Source organism: Triturus cristatus, chromosome 2_1, assembly GCF_964204655.1.
Source record: "Triturus cristatus chromosome 2_1, aTriCri1.1, whole genome shotgun sequence".
In the NCBI taxonomy this organism is placed as follows: Eukaryota; Metazoa; Chordata; class Amphibia; order Caudata; family Salamandridae; genus Triturus; species Triturus cristatus.
The window spans coordinates 443,606,389-443,626,331 of record NC_140581.1 but is presented as its reverse complement, the minus strand read 5'-3'; the positions used below and the strand labels follow the sequence as shown (position 1 = coordinate 443,626,331).

The following is a 19,943-nucleotide window of genomic DNA, read 5'->3' as shown; positions in this document are numbered from 1 at the left end:
CATAGCAGAATGTGCCTTCCTGGCCGCTGCCACAATGACAGAGTCTAGAGGAGGGTCTGATGAGGGAAAAGTGGATCTTGATCTGGTGCTTTGTATTGCTTGGAAATACGAGAGGGCACTGAACTCACTGTTGCAGGAGTGAGAAAAGTCTGCATTGCTGGTTCTAAAAGACCTGGGACTAATGGTAACAAAAGTCTTGCAGATGACCTATGATGCAATGTTTCTAAAATGACAGATGTAGAGACAGTCGGAGCGGACAAACTAATGTTCAGCTTGGTGGCACCTCTGCATAGAACCTCATTAAGAGTCCCTAAGTCGATCGGGGAAAGTCTGGATGGTGGCGTTGCAGACAGTTGGAGAATAGTCTCTTATAGATGACCTTATAGAAGTGGACCAAGATGGTGACCTTCGTCTCTTCCTTTTCAGGGTAGGAGAGCGACGAGAACGTGATCGCTCCCGAGAACGTGAGCGACGGACTGATGGAGACCTAGCCCTTCTCAGGGTCCTGCTTCTCATGGATGCAGTAGGAGGAGGTCCACCAGAGACTCTGGAGGGAGAGTATGTTCTTGAGAAATCCGAGCACGGACCTCTGCGACCGGTTTCAGCACCAGGACCCTTCCAGTGTCGAACGCTTTGCAACCATCTGGGAGAAAGATTGACAGGAGGGGTCTTTTCACCTTGAACCGGAGATCCCTCCGGTGTAACCTGGACGATATAAATGCCAGAAGATGATGAGGCTTCCCTCGACGTCGAATGCATCCTCGACGTCGATCGTGGTCCTTCTGGCACTTCTTCTGAAGCCACGGCAGGCTCTTCGTCTCTCGACGTCGAGCGATGTCTCGCCAATGACACCGATTGTGCTGCCTTCGACGTCGACTGCCCCTGCGGTGAGATGCATGAAACTCTCGCCTCTGCGATGGAGTCCTCGACGTCGTCTTTTCGACGTCGACTGTCCTCGGGACCCAGGAATGTGTCTTCGACGTCGACCGTCCTCGGGACCGGGAATAAATCTTAGATGTCGACCGTCTATGGTCTTTCTTCGACGTTGACTTCTTCGCCAGCGAGCGCCTCGCCGGCGATGGTGATTTTGATGCTGTCAGTCTATAGGCTCGCGGAAGAGTCTTCGCTGCCGAACCTCTCGACGCTGACCTTTGCGATGACAAGTGCCTCGACATCGACGGTTGCTTCGCCGTCGACGGAGGATGTTCGTGACCAGCATACTTCGAGCCCGAAGTAGCTTGCCTCGGCGTCGACGGAGGCTCTTGCCATCTCGACGGCGATCTGTCCCTCGACTGTGACGAATGCCTTGCCTGCTTTCTCGACGTTTATCTCGACGCCACCGGCGAACATTCAGGGATCTGCTTTTTTTTTTACGCTGGAGAGGCAGATCGTCACCGTTTTCTGCGTTCTTCATGAGTGGAGGGTTCTTTGTGAGCAGGAGTGCTCCCAAGGCCACTTTTTGAATGACTCTTTCCTCTCTCCAGCAAGGCATGAAATTTTATTTTCTCCCTGTCATGGAGAGTTCTCTTGTAGAAATGTTGGCAATAATAACATTTCTCAGAGTTGTGTGAAGCTTGTAAACACACGATGCACACTGAGTGTTGGTCCGATTTTGCAATCTTCTTCCCACAGGAAAGACATTTATTGAAAAAAGCTGGTATTTCTGACAGCAAAAAGTTGTTAATTAGTCAGAAAAACACTGTAAACAGCTACCAGCAGTCAAAAATGTCGAATGTAAGAAGAAAAAAATCAATTTCTTACTAGAAACAGCCAAAAAAAGACGAGCTCAAGCTCCAGGATCCTCCCAGAAGAAGCCGGAAAAAAGAACTGACCTAACTATCACCTGTGGTGCATGATGGGACCAGGGGGCTCCTCGAGGTCTTAAAGGCACGGTGTCCAGGTTCTTGGAATCCTTAAAGGCAGGGTGCCAGTGTTTTTATTACTGTGACTTTATTCTGTTATGCAGCCTATGAGCTAATTGCTTGCTATTACTTGCCTTTTTTCTGAAAATAAAGGGCTGTGTTTGAACACTATTACAGTATATGTACTCTGTTGGAGTTTATATTAGAGATTTTCTTTTTCTAAAAAATCCATGTAATTTTGCCATATTAGTCTATTGGAAGTACACTAGGCTGCATATTTATGTATGTAAACATGTATGTTTTAGAAGTACTCTGTACTTGTTTGTCTAAACATACACATATATATGTACTTTTATATATGCTCCGGGATCCCGCACGTGGGTGGGGATTGTTCAGTGCTTATGACTATTGATGAGTATCCCCTGGAAGAGAACTAATATTACAAAGGGTAAATGAAATTAAATCATTTAAAATAATAAAAAATATAAATAGATATAGATAAATGTTATCAAATGTATAACAGTAGATAATTATTATTTAATAGTAATGAATGTCAATGACCTATTTTGAATTTAAAAACATTAACAATAAATGTTATTAAAAACAACTACATTAATTTTAATTCATTCAATACATCACTTTTAATAACTATTAATGCGCATTAACAAAAAAAAAAAAACTTTAGGTGGGGATTTATTTTTTAAATTTCTAATTCAAAATTCTTTTTATAGTGCTGAAGCATTTTTTATATTTTATTCTACATGCAAAGTATATATAAAATGAACTTACAGTACTTTTCAACATAAATATATTTTAATATTCCTTTTAGAGTTAGATAAGCTTTTTTATTTTTTTTTCTTAATACTTTACTATGCGGAGATCTCTGTCCCTACTGTGGTGTCTCCCTATGGTAAAGCATATTTACATCATTAAGTTCTATGGCAGGGTGTTGCACCACCAGTGGTTGGATATGTGTGTGGATATGTCTGTCTTATCACAACCTAGCAAATGGACCGGTGCTCAATAAGGGAGGATCAGACACACAGTGGCCTTCAACAGAACAAAGATAAAAGTTTTAAAAAGATTGCCTTTGAGCACTCGAATAACATTTGAAAGAACAGCAGTTAAAGATTTTGATTTCCTCTTTAAATTAATTTTAATTTTGCCACAAATCTTCCTCAGTCCTCTTGTCTAGAACGTGTGTTTTAGGCACAGAAAAAATAAAAGCTATTTACACAGATTCACGATATGCCTTTATAGTTGTTCATAACTTCGGGCAGCCCTGGGCTTATAGAGGTTACTTCAGCTCGGGCACCTATTAGGAATTGCTCATCGCCCTTCTGTTGCCCTCTCAGTTGGCTGTGGTCAAATTTGCTGCCCATCAAAAAGTTATGCATGATATCACTAGAAGTAATGCTTGCGCAGATGGGGCAGCAAAGTCAGTTCAGCAGTCCTGGGTATCCTCATCTCAAAATGCAGAACAAAATCTTCAGTTGCACCTTCTTTCACTCCTAGTCTCTCGTTACCCAGAGAGTCTCTGATGACACTTCAAGATGACTGTCCTGAAGATGAAAAAGATGAGTAGGTCATACTTGGCTGCATTAAGGGTTCAAATGACTTATGGATATCTCCTAGATTGAGGCTGGGTGGTGGCACCATCCTCTATATAACCCCTTCTTGCTAGCAGGCCCCTCGGAGTGGCACACATGGGCAAAGGAGGGATGGGATCCCGTTTTCAAATATATTGTTTTTCACCCATGTTTTTATCCCTGGCAGCACAGTATTTATCATTCCTATGCCGTCTGCCAAGCATTTCATTTAGGAAAGACAGAACAGAACATGGAGCACAACCCCACAGTAGGGGATTTTTTGTGCAGATCCAGGTTGATTTCATACAAATGCATAGATGCCAAAGATATGCATATGTTCTAGTTTTATCTGTTTTGTTCTTGAGATACATAGAAGTTTATCCTCATGCCAATGCAGATACAAGGACAGTAGTGAAATGCCTGCTGGAAGAATGTATTCCACGTTATGGAATTCCAATGAAAATGGACTTGGACAGAGGAAGTCACTTCCTGGGGGAAACTATCCAAGTAGTATTTAAAGCCCTTAACATTATGCAAAGGTTACATAGTCCCTACCACCCATAATCCTTCAGGCCTGTAAAACGCTGGAATGGAATTTTTAAGAATAAAGTAGCATAAATCTATGCAGGCATAAGTCTGAAGTGGCCATATACTTTGACGGTTGCTCTTACGAGTATGGAAAGCACACTAAATAGAAAGACAAGCCTAAGCCCATATGAAGCGACATTGAGAATACTTGGTAACTCCTGTTTTTACAAATGTAAAGTTGACTGATGATGTGATCGCCGACTATTAACGAATATTGATCAAAACTTTCAGAGCCTTCCATTCACAGGTGTATGCAGCTCTGCCCCGGCCACCAGCCGCCTGTCACAACATGCAACCTGGAGAATGGGTACACATTTAGGTGCACTAAAGAGTCATCTCTTCAACCTTGCCGGAAAGGCTCTTACCAGGTTCTGTTGAGGTCTAACACTGAGGAGAAACGTCAAAGCTATTACACTTGGGTGCACGCCAGGCACTACCAAAGGACCTCTGAGCCTATCGAAAGAGAGCTGGTGGTAAGAACTTACGTGCTAAAAACTTCTACATTTGCCATCCTTAGAAGTAGAGAAAAATGAAGAATCAGCGCTTCAAGACAGCACCCATAATGTCAAACACAACACTCACGATCTCCACCCAAGGAAGGAAATCCTAGGCAAAGGAAAAACTGAGACAAACAATGGATGAAGTACTGAAAAAAGGATGCCAGAATACGAAAGAAACTGCATAATCATTTTTGGTACCATGATATGTTTGCACTACTGGGTGTTGATATAAGGTGATGGTTTTATGGGATTCTGATTCATCCTCACATGTGCATCTCCATTATGCAGACAGCAACGAGTTTCAACCTATGCTGCTAATACACTATAATGTTTTTGTACACATTGTAATGGGTTATCAAAAATTGTTTAACATGACTAACTGCTGGGTCTGTGCACATGCTCCTGGAAGTAGTAATAGTGGTTTGCCTATAATGTACACTTCTATTTCCTTTTGTGCATCAACATCCTTGTATACACAATTTTGAAGAATGGTTATAGAACCAGAATTAGAATATCATATGAATTTGATAATTGGCTCTTTACACAAAAACGTTTTGACTCGCACAACTGCTGGGAGGCTGAGCATGAACGTCATTGGGGGAGGGACATCAACGGGAGAAATGGCTGCAACCAGAGAAACAGTGATTCACAGTAGGGTGGCACTACATTACATACTAGCCAGCATGGGAGGAGTTTAAAAAACACTTTTTGCAATTTCAATCCTGATAATTCTGGGAATATACATAAGGTAGTAGATAACCTCAAGAAGGAAGTAGGAACATTTCATGTGTGTTATGGGAAAAAGTTAGTGATTGGTTTGGGAGCTGGGGATCTTACTTTTTAGAGGTAGCGTTTGCAGTCATCTGAGAAATTATAGCTATGGTAGCGATTGTTCAGCTGCTTATGTGTCATATAAAGTGTTGCATCAATAGAACAGAAACGGAAATGGAGACAGAACAACAGTCCTGTGGAAAATAGGGATGAAAAGGGTCCTCTGGTTTAACAGACCGGTCCTTTACTAGAAGCACGCCTAAATCAAAGAGGGGCTTGTTAAACACGGCTACTCACCCGTGAGGGTCTCAAGGCGGGGGGATGATGGTCCCTCTGGGTGTAGGATACTAGAAGCACTCTTAAATCAATGAGGGGCTTCTAAAGCACGGCTACTCACCCGTGAGGGTCTCTAGGCTCAGGGGGAGGGCCGATGGTCCCTCTGGGTGTAGGATCATTTGAAGAGCCACATCTTGAGGTCCTTCTTGAATTGGGTCTGTGACACGGATTGCCTGAGCTTCCAGGTCTTGGCGGCGAGGCTGGAGAATGAACTTCCACCGGTTTTGGTCTTGTGGATCCTGGGGGCGGAGGCTAGGGCGCATTGGGCGGAACGAAGGCCGGTACGTGGAATGCGAGGCAGTTGCGCAGCTATGCTGGTCCTTCGTCGTGGAGAGCTTTGTAGGCGTGTGAGGAGCTTGTGACCTAGGACATGGAGTCAGGTAGGTCTTACTCTAGGCCAGTAGGATCACAAACAAGTAACGTACAAATTGATCCCGAAATTTGAAAGGATGTGCTGTTGCCATGCTAGTGTAAAATGCCTTTCTCTTTGCACCAATGATAATCAATGTAACGTTTGAACAGTGCCTGTTATAGCAAATGCTTATCTCACAAAATAATACTGCGGGACTACCACTGATTGGTTGTGTGATGATCACAGGTATTACACTGGTGTATAGAAAGCAATCATTTGCATAATCGAGAGAGCTTCATTGAACATTGTTACCGGGGCTTCCAGTGATCATTGCTGGGGGTTTTTTCAATGGTTTATGCTGATACCAGACGTTTCCCGAAATTTACTCAAACAAAAGACTGTGATTTATTTGACACATCCCACTTCAGTAACGAGATATCCACTACAACTGTCTGGATACGTTGGGCTTGCTGTAAAATAACTTCTTGCATTAGATTGTTCGTTCTGAACCACCACTCTATAAAACTGCCCTGCTGACTGTGACAAACTGAGTTTGTCATCCGGGTTGTTGTACTTCTAAGTCTAGTCATCCTTTAAGTAGTGCTGTAATGGTGTTGCGAAGTCTTCTATTTGGTACAAACATGGACAATGCATGAAGTCATCGAGTCCAAGAGGGATGGTACCTGACAGGCTGTTGGATTGTGAGGCTTCCTGAGAAAGTCGACTCTTTTCCCAGATGGCTATTCCAGTGTCCTCTGAAGGAAACACACTTCCTTGTCTTGTATCTAGGGGCTCACCAAACACTCTATTTTTGAATACGAGTAAGTGGACTTCTGGTAACTGATATGTAGGCCGCACCGATCAAGAAGAGAGATTGTGGTCAGGAGATGTTCTTTTAGTTTAAAATGAGCTGCTGGCTAGCCAATCGGTAGGCGTAGATGTTCTGGCAAAGTGAGTGTGCAGCTTCCGCTGCCATGCATTTGGAGAAGCAGACCAAATATACAAATATATACTAACATCTGATCCCACAGAGGATCTGGAAAGCTCGAGGAGGTCCAGGTACCTAGAAATGTTGGAGTGTGTGGGTGCTGCATAAAAGAGGAACTCGTCAATGGCTCCAGTGAGGCTTTCTCAGGTGTGAGGACTAACGCACAGAAAACTGCACTTTCCCTTCTCAGGGGTACCTATAGTTTGAGGCGCTGAACAGCTTGCCATTGAACTCAAAATCATTTCGGTCTCCAGAACGGGTCCTTCTTGGAAAGGACACCCTGCAGAGCACCAATGCATATGATTTAGATACAACATGTGAGGAGGGGCCTGTGTACGCCCCCGAGTCTGCCCACCTTTATGACCCACTGACAAGGCACTGTGAAGAACTCGCACTGCCTCAGCTCTGGAGCACTTCGTCGTATCCCTTCAGGGACACCCACGAAAACTTGACTTAGCACAGACGCCCAGTAACGACTCTGTTCATAGCATGCACCATACAAGAGTCATATGTTTCATGACAAAGCTACAGAAAAACATCTGGTAAACGGAAATACTCTAAGGCAGAGGTCTTCAAACTGGGGGGCGCGACGCCCAGGGGGGGCGTGGAAACACCTCTGGGGGGGCGCAAGCTCCACAGAAAGAGATCCCCATTACAGTGTTTATTTGGACGTCTGAAGTACGTTTCCTTCCGGTTTTTTCCCCTACAGAATTAGGGTCGTCACAGGCAGGACTCTCTGATTAGAGGCAGTAGTCACAGTAGCCAATCAGTATATGGAAGCTCAACTCGGACGTTCTTCCAATCAGAGACAGAGCAGCATAGAGGCAGAGCCTTTGTTCTATTTGTTTGAGACAAGATGCCTGTTGATTTACTGGAGATGGGATCGGCCAGATTTAAGGACTGGTTGAAACATATTCACATATTGCAATGAACAATTGGATTGCTGTTAACCGATGATGTATGTTCTGTCTGGGACAGGCGCGCAATGCCAATGGGAAACAAAGGCCTTCTGCCCCCCCTCCCCGCGCCCACCCCTCCCTCCGTCCGTCGTGTGTGTCAGCACGGGCTGAGACAGCTTCCTTGGCACACACAAAGCCGCACCAGAGTACTTCACAGGTCTTTAAAAGACAATTTACATGTTAACTAGGCTTTTTGTGAGGCTTTGTTGTTTTTTCACCCCTTCATCTCCACTCTGCCTATTGCTAAAAGAGTTAGCCCAACCCCCGAAATTTGTAGTAGCCCCCACGAAATTTGGCTCTAGTTGCGCCTCTGGTCTGGGACTAAATATATTTTCACCACCCCTACTGCTGTGCTCAGAATCCGCTCCGAAACTGCAGCTAATTTTGATGCTTCTGCCAGGCCAGAGAGTGGCGTGCGTTGTACACCATGGATCACTGGAATTTTTATGTGAGGCTAACGAACTATGAGTATGACTGTAATTTCAAGTGCAAGTAACATTACTTGAGAGGCCGAGTGGATGTACTCAGACATTTCACGATGATCTGAGACTAACTAACTATATTGTGTACTGCTTACTATTGCCAATGATTTCGTACCGAAGCTTTCTGATGGAGTGGGTGTTCTCTTTTTGTTGAATCCACTGCTCTGAGTGCTGACATAAGGGCCAAAAAACTACAGCTGCTGTCTGATTGTGAGGAAGGGGTGTCTCCCTTCCAGATCATTCAGGGGTACTTTTCTCAGTCCTTGCACTGGATCTGGCTTAATTACTGTACAATGTGCACAAAATACATAAAACCAGGAAGAATATGTTTCTATTCGGTCCTCCCACTCTTCATTTCTCTCTTGGGCTTCTTATAGTACTGTTTCCAGTGCTATTTCCAGTACTTGGAGGCATATATACAAGGAGGCGATAAAAAATTATCGACGCTTTTGCGGCCGTTTTTGGCCGAAAAGCGGCAATAATTTTATTGCCTAATTAGCAAGGCTACGCTAACGCGTGAAACCTTGCTTTAGCGTCGGGATTCCTAACGCCCAGCTTTGCATCTCTAATGGGGTGCAAAGTGAGCGTTCCTGCCCTAACATGACAGCAGAAATGTCGCTAAGCGACATTTCTCCTATCATCAAGCCCCACGCTATGAAGCATAGCGGCAGGAAAAGTAGCGATAACCCCTGTTATCGCTACTTTCCTTACGCCTGCTTCAGGACTGACTTAGCCATGATATCCTATGGAAGGTGGACATCATGGCTAAGTTTGCCTTGCCCTATCATCAAGCTAACGCCACTCTACGTGAGATTATCGCTGGGTTTCCAGCGATAATCTCACGTTAGGCAGTTAGCGTGAGGATTTTTATCGCTGAGGAGATAAGCGTTGCTAATAGCACGCTATCTCAGCGAAAAAAATCCACGTTACCCGGCGATAATTATCCTCACGCTAAGAGCGCGGAGCGATAATTATCGCCGGGTGTTGCTGATATGCCCCTTAATTTGTACTAGATGCGGTCTTGAAAGTTGGGGTTGCATGCACAGACCTTGTGGCAGTTTTCACTCAAAAGAAAGTTTCCCTTCAAATGGTGTTGCATGAGTTCTGTGGTTTTTGGCCAGATTTACAACTCACAAATCTTACATTTACAAAACAGTGATAATGTTTCGATATTGTGAAAACTAGTTCTCAGATAACACCTCAGGGTAAAAATGGTTATCAAAGATGCTAAATCCCAACTGCTGTGATTGGGGGGTCTCCGCGCCTAAAAAATATTGTCTGGGGGGGCTTGGCATAAAAAGTTTGAAGACCTCTGCTCTAAGGGAATGCAAGAGAGGAGGAAAAGCACGCGAAAGGTAAACATGATGGACTGCCCTGCTATCTTGGGTTACCATAAAGGTGATGGCAGCCATTGTTGAGAAATCGATCAGTGTCTTTGCCCGTAAGTGAAGGACATGGATATAGGGCACCACTGAGACTCCTTTCAAAGTTAGTTTTTAATTATGCCTGCACTGAGACTTGGCAGGACCCAGCCCAGTAAAAGTCCGGGGTAGCTGCCACAACAATCAATATAAGTACCTAAATGGTACAGTTTGCAACTGGTTAAGGAAATTGGACAATACAGTTTCTGTCCCTTAAATTAGACAAAACATACTATGTTCTCAACTTTACAGCACGGCTATTACATTGTGCAGGATATTTCTTCATTAAGGCAAACTTCGGAAACTTTGGCCGCAGCGCCTCTTAGTGTTAAGAAGTGTGAATATTTTCGGGTAGACAGTAGCTCCTAACACATGTAAGAAGCACAAATTAGTCAGCATACGACTTGCACGAAGGCGCAAGACTCATTACTGTGTTCGCTTTATATCTAGGACTGTGGTAACAAAATGTATAACTTTGTTTAGTAATGCTGATCCGGCAAATATTCTTGTTGTTATGAATCGAGAGCAGTGGTCTGCAGTGCTACGTCAAATATTTTTAATTGTGATTACATTTATAGAACCCACCCCTCTCTCAGTAATGTTTAACACTCACCCTTCTACACACACGCTCGGGTTACGTGACATGACTCTCTTGCATACTGAGCCCCACATTTTTTCAGTACTATCAACTTGTGTAAAACGGAGGATGGTGCATGCCAGTTAAACATGTTAGAAACAGTATTAAACAGAACAGAGAACAGCACATGTCTGAGGAATGAACCGTAGTTCCGCTCTGCGTCTACGGAGTCTAACGACTGAAGTTTCCGGTTTTACCCAGATTCTCTCGCTCTACAAGCGCCAGTCAGTTCTCACCCGTTTGTGCAGCCGCTCTGCTTCCTCCTGATAGGCTGCGAGCTGCTGCTTCCATTGTTTCACGTTGGCAGTGGACTCCAGCAGTGCTGCGGTCAGCTTGGCGTTGTTGCCCTTCAGCGTGGCCAGTTCTGCCTCCCAGTGCTTGCTGATCGCAGAACTGGAAATATAAAATGGAAGCCAGGTCACAGTGATGTAAAACATTCTGGATTTTTGTAATCTCTCTGCGGCGTCTTCGAGGTCAGGAAAATCATGCAAACTAACTATTTAAAAGCATGCAATCTTACCCCTAAAACACAGAGCTTTATATTTCAGATATAAAATGTTATAGGTTGACAGTTGACTACAGCTGGAGTAAAACACACATTTTACACACGAGGACATAAAAAAAATGTGTCCATGAAGGGGCTGACGTTTTCAGCTATGGTCTGTCTTACTTATAATTAGGCTTTCCTGTTTTCAGTTTCTATTTCTGGTAAATTCTGGTGGGGTTATTTCAGTGTTTTCAAGTGATTTCAATACCTTAAAAAAATAGTCGTTACCAGTGGTTACACATTTTCGCGCCACTTAAAAAAACAGAAAAAGTGTTTTTTCGGTGTTTATGGAACGTTTTGCTTTTAATATTGCTTGCTTTCTGCACTGATAGAACATGGTATATAGACAGTGCACGTTTAGTGTATATGAGGTCCAAATAGATTTTTGCAAATTAAACTTACTCTAGTACACCATACAATACTTCTTAAGTGAGTCTTTGGTCATGTGCGCTCGCCCATTCCTTCCCATGTAACCTTCTGTGAAAAGGCCCTCTGAACATTGGCACTTAAGAAGGGCAATGCCAAAACAGCCAGTACACAAATTGTTAACTCTGGCGACTGACATAGCTTTCCATGTCAATACTGGTGAACTTGAAGATTGCGATTCTCAGGGCAGGTTCTACAACATTTGCATTGAGCTGGGCGCTTATGCACTCAGAGTTATTGAAGCAGTCAAAAATGAAGCAGCACTTTTGAAACTACGGAGGAAATTCCCCTTTACTGAAGGGATCCAGAATTTGCACAGAGTACCAAAGTAAGGTTTCATTGACTATAAATGCCATTGGTGGTGAAGGGACATTTCTATGCATCATTGCAAGCCATTTCTCATACATTGTAAAATAAACGTTCCTGAATTGCTCAACATTGCTTTGCTTACCAAGTGGCAAGCACTCTAACATGGAAAATGTTGCAGTGCCAAAGTCACTAAAGGAGTCACCCAGCCTACTCTCAAGGAGATCTTTCACATCTACACCAATTATGCTGAACACTTGGCAGACAAGGGTTTTTCCAGACTCTAGTTTTTTTATTATGTCCACTACAGCAGTTATGTTTTCCTGTAAAAATCTAATAATGCAATAGAGTGTATTTTTTTCACATCACTATCAATATGCCACCAAAGATCCTCACATTTCTTGCCTTTGGCATCCTCACTCACCAAAAATTCTGCAAACGGTTGCCACATGGATATTATAGCATTCCTAGCCCCTTCGACTGAGCACCATCAGCTAAAGGACACAGTTGGGGTGACTCTTTCTTTGATGCCACACAAAGCATGAAATGATACATATTTGCGTTTTAGTTCCTGCACATAAGAAAACAGTGCACCAGAATAGATTAAAAAGTCAATAGCATCCCTCATTAATTCTGAAGATTGTAAAGATGCTTTCAGCATACCATCTAACAAGTGGCAAGAATCTCCTACAGGGAATCACTTCAGCTATGGTATCAATTTTGACAGGTCATCACACAACTTTTTTATACGTAGCTGAATCACTGCAAATACAAACAATATCACTCCAATCTTTGTGAAACTCTGAAAGAACCTTTTTTGCAGAGCATTCCAAGTGACACTGCGTTCCATGTTTTCCAAAAGTCTGGTGTCATGTTTTCACCACTATCCCAGATGCTTGGTGATAGCGCTCTTTATACATTTACTTTTCACTATATCTTGCATTGAATGTTTAAAGCCTTGGGGTGTTGGCAATTCACCTACTATCAATACTGACCCACTAGAAACTGTGGGCTGATGTATTAAGGGTTTTTACCCATTCTCTGTGGGTAAATGTGATGACACATATTAGGAAAGATTCTTATGAAACCAGCCATTTTATCAGTGAAAAAAACCAACGCAGTCAAAATATCAAATATGATTTTGATATTTCCTGATTCTCTAAGTTAATAAAATAATTAAACGAGACCTAAACATGCTTTTGAACCCTGCATCTTTAGACCAAAGACCATAAAACTGAAAAAAGCAAAAGGAAGAAGAAACAATATTTTATTGGCATCCCTAAACAACAAAGCTCAAGCAGAATAATGTTATCCGAGTCTTATTTACTGCTAGCTTGTATAACAAAGTTACATTGTATTGGCCCCTTCTGGAAGAAAAAAAATGACTCTTTCACTCTCTTTTTCCTTTCTTTGAATGGCATTTAGTTTGGGGTTGTGCAGGTGTTTTTTCAGTTTTATATGTTTTCACTGGTGAGGGCTATTTCTCTTTCAGTGGGGTTTTATCAGTTATTATAGGTTTAAACCTAAAACCCCACAGCTTACTTATAATATACAATCCTTGGGAATGTCAAACGTTTGTGGTTTGTGTCTGAAGGTTTTTTATTTTTGTGGGTGGGTTCAGTAGTATTTTTCAATGGGACAACAGGAACCATTTCACAACACAATTTCCATAACTTGCTGCCTAGAAAGCAGTAGATGGCGCAGGTAGAAGAACAACTCATACTCGTAATATGCAAGGCTGCCCGGGGGGTTGTGCAGCAGCCCCTCAACAGGGCGGCCGCCTTACTGCCATAGGAAAGCACTGGAGTCGCCGGTCTAGTTCCCTGGGCTAGGTCCAGGGAAGACGTCCGGCCGACCTCACTTCCGGGGAGGGGACAGGAGTACTTAGGTTGTCCCTGCCCATTTTTCGGCCTCTTGTCCCTCGCCGTCTCGCCTTGCAGGTCGCAGCTCTTCGATCGTCCGCGCTGCCGTCTCGCCTGGTTGCACGCCGCTGGTCGCAAATCGCCGTCTCGTCCTGTGTGAACAGTGAGTCTGCTTGCAAACCTTCCCCCGCCCCGGCCCTGTCCCTGGGCAGCACCAGGTGACGGGGCCCCGTGGCACGGGGTACCACGGGCGGGGGGAGGGGCGAGCATCCAGGGCCTGCGGCCTGGCTTTCTCGTTAGGCGGCGCGAGGGGGGGCCGTAGTAGGTTTGCGGGCTGCGGTATGGAAAGGTTCAGGGAGGCGCAAGCCTCGTACGTGCCCCAGGCGGCCTTTGGGCCAGGCGTCCCGATCTATGTGGCACGGGTGGGGGACTCAGCAAACCTGAGGCCGTCGGTCGTCCTCGACCCCCCTCCCCTTTCCCCCCCGGGTGAAGCGCAGCGTGTGCCTACAGGCGGCAGGACGCAAGGCAGAGCCCCTTAGCGTGCGGTGGCAGAATGGTTGATGCCTGCGTTATGCAGGAGAGGATGTGCGGAGGAGCCCCCACTGCCTGCCTCCCAGAGCTCCTTGCTAAGAGGGGCAAGTGCCTGGGTCTCTTTGTCGCGCATTTTGCGGTGTCTAGGCCATTCACGTGACCCCTCAGAGTCCTGCAGTTTGTGGCACGGCGCGCAGGCAACGGGCCCCCATACATCAAGGCCATGGCACAGCGGACCTTGGGCCAGCGTCTTTTGCGTAGGGGGGCCTGGACATCCCCTCCCCCCTTGTGCTGTGTATTAGGGAGGAGGGGATGTCTATGGTAGGACGATGTCGCGGCTCCCTCGCGGCCCCCCCCGCCCCCACCGTTTAGGGAACGGGATACAGCATGGGATGCGGGCCAGGCGGGTCGCGAGAGTGTGGTTAGGTGTTGGCAGGGAGCCATACCTGCGCACTCTCAAGCCCCCCCTGCCCAGGTTAGCTTGTGGAGCCTGCTTGCAGAGCTGACCGCCTCGGGGCACAGCGAGCCGGAGCTGGAGCTCGCTTGCACCTGGCTTGCCCCGATTCCTGACCTCGGGCTGGCGCTGAAGCAGGTCTTCATGCCAGGTGTCTGCCAGTCCGGACCCCGGCCGTGGTAGGAGGGGGTAGGTGCACATACATGCCAAAGTCCAGAAGAGCCAAGTGGGAAATAAAAGGAGAATGAGGCCTTGTATCGGGTTACTGTCATGTATGGGCTTTGGAAGTGTGCTGCTGCAGGACCAGACTTTTGTTACGCAGGTGCACGTCTCTTCCTTCCAGAAGCATAGAGCGCGTTGGCGGGCAGAGAAAGGGTGATGCTAGTGTGGTGCACTGGCCGGTTAGTGAGAGGGTTATGCAAGGGTGGTGCACTGGCCGGGCAGGCTGCTGGCAGTGCATACAACACCCCGCTCCTCGTGTGAGGCTTTGTGGTTTCCCCCCTTCTAGAGCCCCTGCGTTCCTCTCTGACTACTGCCGGTAGAATGAGTTCATTACACATTACTGAAACCCCAGAGCAAGCGGGTTTTGCTTGCAGGAATCGGGAGGCGGGAGACTAGCCCTGAAACCGGTAGTCTCCCGCCTGTTCTGGGAGGGTGGGCATGTGGGTCGTAGTCCCGGGACCTGCGCGGGGCCGTAATCCCACCCGGCTGGTAGGGTGCGGCATACAGACTGCGGCCGCTGTGGGGTCATATTTACATGCATTAGAGAGTGCAGGAGCGCGCACGCCTCCTATGCAATGGACTCTGAGCTTGCGGTGTGTAACCTCTTCAATTACCACTATCGTAGCAACGGTGAATCGGGCGATTCATTGATGGCACTGTCCACTGCACCGGACACACAAGCGTTTACAGGCAAAGGCAAGTCCGCGTCCTTCTCCCCCTTCGGAGCGGACATTCCTGGCTGCCTGCTCCCACTGATGTGTGAGCTCAAGGTTGGCTAAGCGCAGGCCTATGATCACCATCAGGTCACTCCCTCCACACACACATCCAATAACGTCTAGGAACCTGAGACACCCAGTTCACGTGATAAAAGGGGCTATGATTACGAGGGAGCTTTGTTATGCAGGGGAGCAGCTCAAGCCACGGCTGACGCTTCCGCGCAGTGCATAGTAAAGTTTGGGTGGGCAATGTCAATCTGCAGGCTTGTAGTTTTCAAGGATACTGCGCAGTGTAGTTCTCTGGGCCACAGGAGCGGGTATGCAGCACGGTTGGCGGTGCATTGTTGGGGCGCTCTCCGACTCCTATACGACCAGCTAGATGACCCGCGTATGTATTATGCCATGCCGCACGGTTCCGGGAATGGTTGGGTGCCTTGTCCGGGGGGAGGCCTTGGGTGTTTCCGGCACAGTTACACACTTGGGGAACATTGGTCATTAATGTTGTGTTCCCAATTCCCAAGTAATGAGCTTGGGCAGGGGGGGGGGGCATATTGCTCCTGCCCCGCACCCCGGTTATGCTTCGCGGTTTTGGAATGATTTGAGGTGTGCTTTGTCCCTTGGCAGGCCGCGTGCGTTTCTCTTCTTAGTCGACAGTCAATTGGACTAGAATTTAGGGAGTGTTTTATTATGTCACTTTGCTGACAATCCCAGATATGTGATGGGGTGTGCGTTCAGAAATATGCAGGGTGCCCTGCTGAGATGTCATCCGTGTTCACTGGGCAGCACAGCGGGATTAAAGTGGCTGTGCAGTCCTTATAGGTGACGCGAGAGGTTTGATCTGCCTGGGTCAGCACTTGTCTTGGGGGAAGTTTGACATACTTCAGTGTCAGCAAAGAGGTGGGCTCATCGTTTAAATGGTTTACCTGTCGTTATGTGTTTGGTGCCCGTGCCGCGCTACAATATCGAACATGCACAATTAAGTTGCTGTCGCGTCGCCCAGGCTCCCTTTTGCTAATTTCCAGCCTGTTACAGTTATCCTGCGTTAATCGAAGACTGCAGGGGGGTTTGCTGGTAACCGTTGTCAACCCTGGCAACGAAGCCGCAGTGTACGCACTTTCTGGTTGTGCAGTAACGCCCAGCCCTCCAAGACCTAGTGGTGTAAGGAAGGTCTGTGCTTCAGGGTCTCTTTGGCAATGAGGGGGGCCATAGCGGTAGCAGACTAGAAGGTGGTCGGCGTCACCACCAGCGCAAGGATTGTACTTCGCCAGTCAGGCTCCATCTTGGCTGTTGCTTTCCAGTTCGGGCACGCGCACATTTGACCCTGTTTTTATCCGCTTCTGTTGGTTTCAGCTGGTCAGTCAATAGATTGTTTGTAATAAATATAGGGATGCAGTGACATGTGCTCAGTATGGCATGTAACTGGAGCTCAGGTTTAACGTTTCAACACCTTTGTGTTCACACACATTTACATTGTATAATTGAGATGTAATTCTCAATGCGTGTTAGATTAACGCTGATTGGTGATCAGTCAGGCCTTCAGGAGCGGGACACCTGGCAAATGTACGGTGTGCTGGTGGCCGGTCTGGATGCCACAGTCATTGCCTGTGCATGCTGGGTAGCCCTGCAGAGTAGGTCCATCTCCTAAACAATCCGTGAAGCTTGTGCAGGGCTCCCTCGGCTCGGTTGGTGTCTTGAATTCGCCGGGTCCTCTTGGGACTCTTCACCGCTGTGTCCGGGATCAGGTGGAAGGTGTACTCATCGCCTTCAGCACCTATGCTAAGCAAAGTTCTAAGCTTAAGTGTTGAGGGTGATTTACTGTTCCCGGGTCTTTCAGAAGGTGCTCATAGGGTAGGATGACCCAGCAGCAAGGAGCAGCTAGGGTGGTTTACGTGTGCTCTATCGACTACGAAGAGAGTATGCTTCGCGGGGCCCCGCTTCAGATGCTGATAGGATGTCCGCTGTTATTTATTCGATCGTAAACGATTAGTTTGTGATTTGGGCACAGCCGTGTGGTGGGTCTTTCCTCGTAATATTGGGGTTAGCCTGACTTTAATCTCCCTGTTTGTCACACATGATTAATACGGGGGGTGTCAACATGCCCTGTGCCGTGAGGCGATTAGACGGCATGTAGTTTCTGATTGATATGCTCGACCGGTTATTAGTAAACACACCAGGTACTATGAGGTAGTGACATTTGTACTCAAATAATTGGTACCACAGGACACTTGTCCTACAATACACACATTTCCAGACAGGACTGCCCCTCCCGGCCCACACCCCTTTTTTGGCAAAGGGTAGTAAACACTTGATGGGCTGGCAGGCTTTACGGACGTTTGGGGCAAGCTCGCACATGTCCCTGCTCAGAATTTTATATGTTCGGATAGTTTGGGCAGGTTACAGGCCACAGCTTGTCTCTGTGGGGTTTAAGTAGGGTCAGGTCAATTGACTGAGGAGAGCCATCATCGCTTGGTTATCAGGGCATGAAGGAATGCCAGGCAAGGTTTAGCGAAGGCTGGTAGTGGTATTTATCGTGTATTTGATGTGTCTCAGTGGCAGGCCGCCAGGCCAGGGGACCAGGTACCTAGGTCACACACCAGGCAGTACCAGGTTGACCGGGACGAATTGTACTAGATCAAACACGAGTTGTCCCACCACTGTTGGTTAGACGGGATACTGTCATATCTTCCTTTTCTCTGGATCTCCTATTCCAACGCTCCATGTAAGCTGAGGACGCCTGTGGATGCTGTCAGACCTGCTATTTACAAAAAACACCAAGTACTATGAATTTTCAGTTGTACTAGATTCTTAGGTACTTACAGCAAGCATTTGGGTCATACATACTCCTTGGGACATGCCATGTACTTAGGTTAATTTCTTCAGGCAGAGATGCCCAGTGGAAGCATGTAGGGGACCGCACAGAACAGGATACTGCACTGGTGAGATACCGGCAAATTGTGGCTGCACTACTGAAGAGGGCAAAGTAATTACTGATTCCCAGGCGAGGTATGGTGGTGGTGGTCCAACCTTTTTTCTCAGGATCTCTTCCTGTCCAGTTTAGCGGTGCTACTTGTACCATCAGCGGCTCACAGGGGTAGCAGTAAAGCTTCTTTTATTTCGCCAGGGATGGGGGCTGGCAATGTTTATGTTGCAGCCGGAAACTGAATAGGTCATTCGCACCGGGTTGGTGCAACGGGCACTAAGCTGTAGAGCCAGCTAAGTTTCAACATAATCTGGTATACCGTCAGTTATCAACGTAGTCCGTGGGCGACACGTGAACAGGCACTTTCTGCCAGTTGGTGCGGGTGTGTGTATTCCTAAGAGAGTGCGGGTTGCCTTGTTAGTACTGAGATGGAGGGGAAGGAACACTTATACGGACATCCACCAGAGCGCATGTTGCAGTCAGAGTTGGGTTACATGGATTTTATGGCTGGCATGTTACCAGTTGCTCCAATAAGCTAAGTTCTTTGGGGAGTTGTCAGCGGATTGCCGGACTGCAACGTTAGGGGTTAGCCAGTTGGCAGGCCGTTTAGATGTGTGCTCCAGCTCTGGCATGTCCAGGCATGGGTTATGGCGCCTAATGTTGGCCCGGTGATACAAGTTCACAGGCAGGTGGAGCGTCAGAATGGAAAGGGGCTTGGGTTCGACCGCTGGTCACAGGAGCAGATCCTGGTCGGTTAACCTAGCAGTTCAGTTTTGAGGTCGTTATAACAAGTACCATTGAGTCGAGCACAAGAACATGTGCAATCTCCCCCGCCCTACCGCCTTGGCTGGCAGCCATGCAGGTTGTGGAAGTTGTCTTCCAACTAGGGCGATATGGTCCATTGTTTGGGGGAAACGCCTGGGTTAAACACAATTGGGCTACAAATTATTAGAAGAATACTTGGCATTCCCAGTATCCAAAAGAAAGAGAGGTATTTATACTTTGGTTCCCCTCTGGTTCACTCTGTCCTGTCTGCTCCCTGGTTACTAGCAGAAGTTTGGGGAGGGCAAGGCTTCACATAGGGTGGTGACTGACGGAATGCGATGAACATACTCCGTCAAGTGCTAGACTGAGGTAACTGAGTGAATGAGGTAGCAAGGTGGGCTTGTCAACTCTTACCTCCATCCGCACTGGCATCTCCTGGCAGGAGGGGCTTGGCAAAGGATGCTCTTCAGCCAGGCAATGTTAGGCTGAACCAACACTTTTTTTGGTTCAGGTCATTCTGTCAAAAATCCACAGGGACTTTTGAGGGATGAGGGCTTCAGTGCAGAAGGGGCATGCTGGCCTCCGGTTCTGTATGGGCTAAGACTTGTTTTGGCTGGACCTGGGAGAAGTCCGGTAATCAGCATGTGGTATGTAAAAAGGCCTACCTTGGTGGGAGGCCCTGGTTGTGACGGTGGCCACCCCCAGAGCT

At 46.8% G+C, this 19,943-nt stretch overlaps 1 protein-coding gene across 3 annotated transcripts in view; it reads right to left on the bottom strand.

Moving 5' to 3' along the window:
* Positions 1 to 19,943, bottom strand: part of HOMER1 (homer scaffold protein 1) — a 966,005-nt gene that overhangs the window by 174,044 nt on the left and 772,018 nt on the right. For all 3 annotated transcript variants that reach the window (XM_085632251.1, XM_085632250.1, XM_085632249.1), the window contains exon 6: positions 10,722 to 10,878. In XM_085632251.1, coding sequence (XP_085488377.1) covers positions 10,722 to 10,878 — 157 coding nt within the window. The remainder of the gene's footprint in view (positions 1 to 10,721; positions 10,879 to 19,943) is intronic.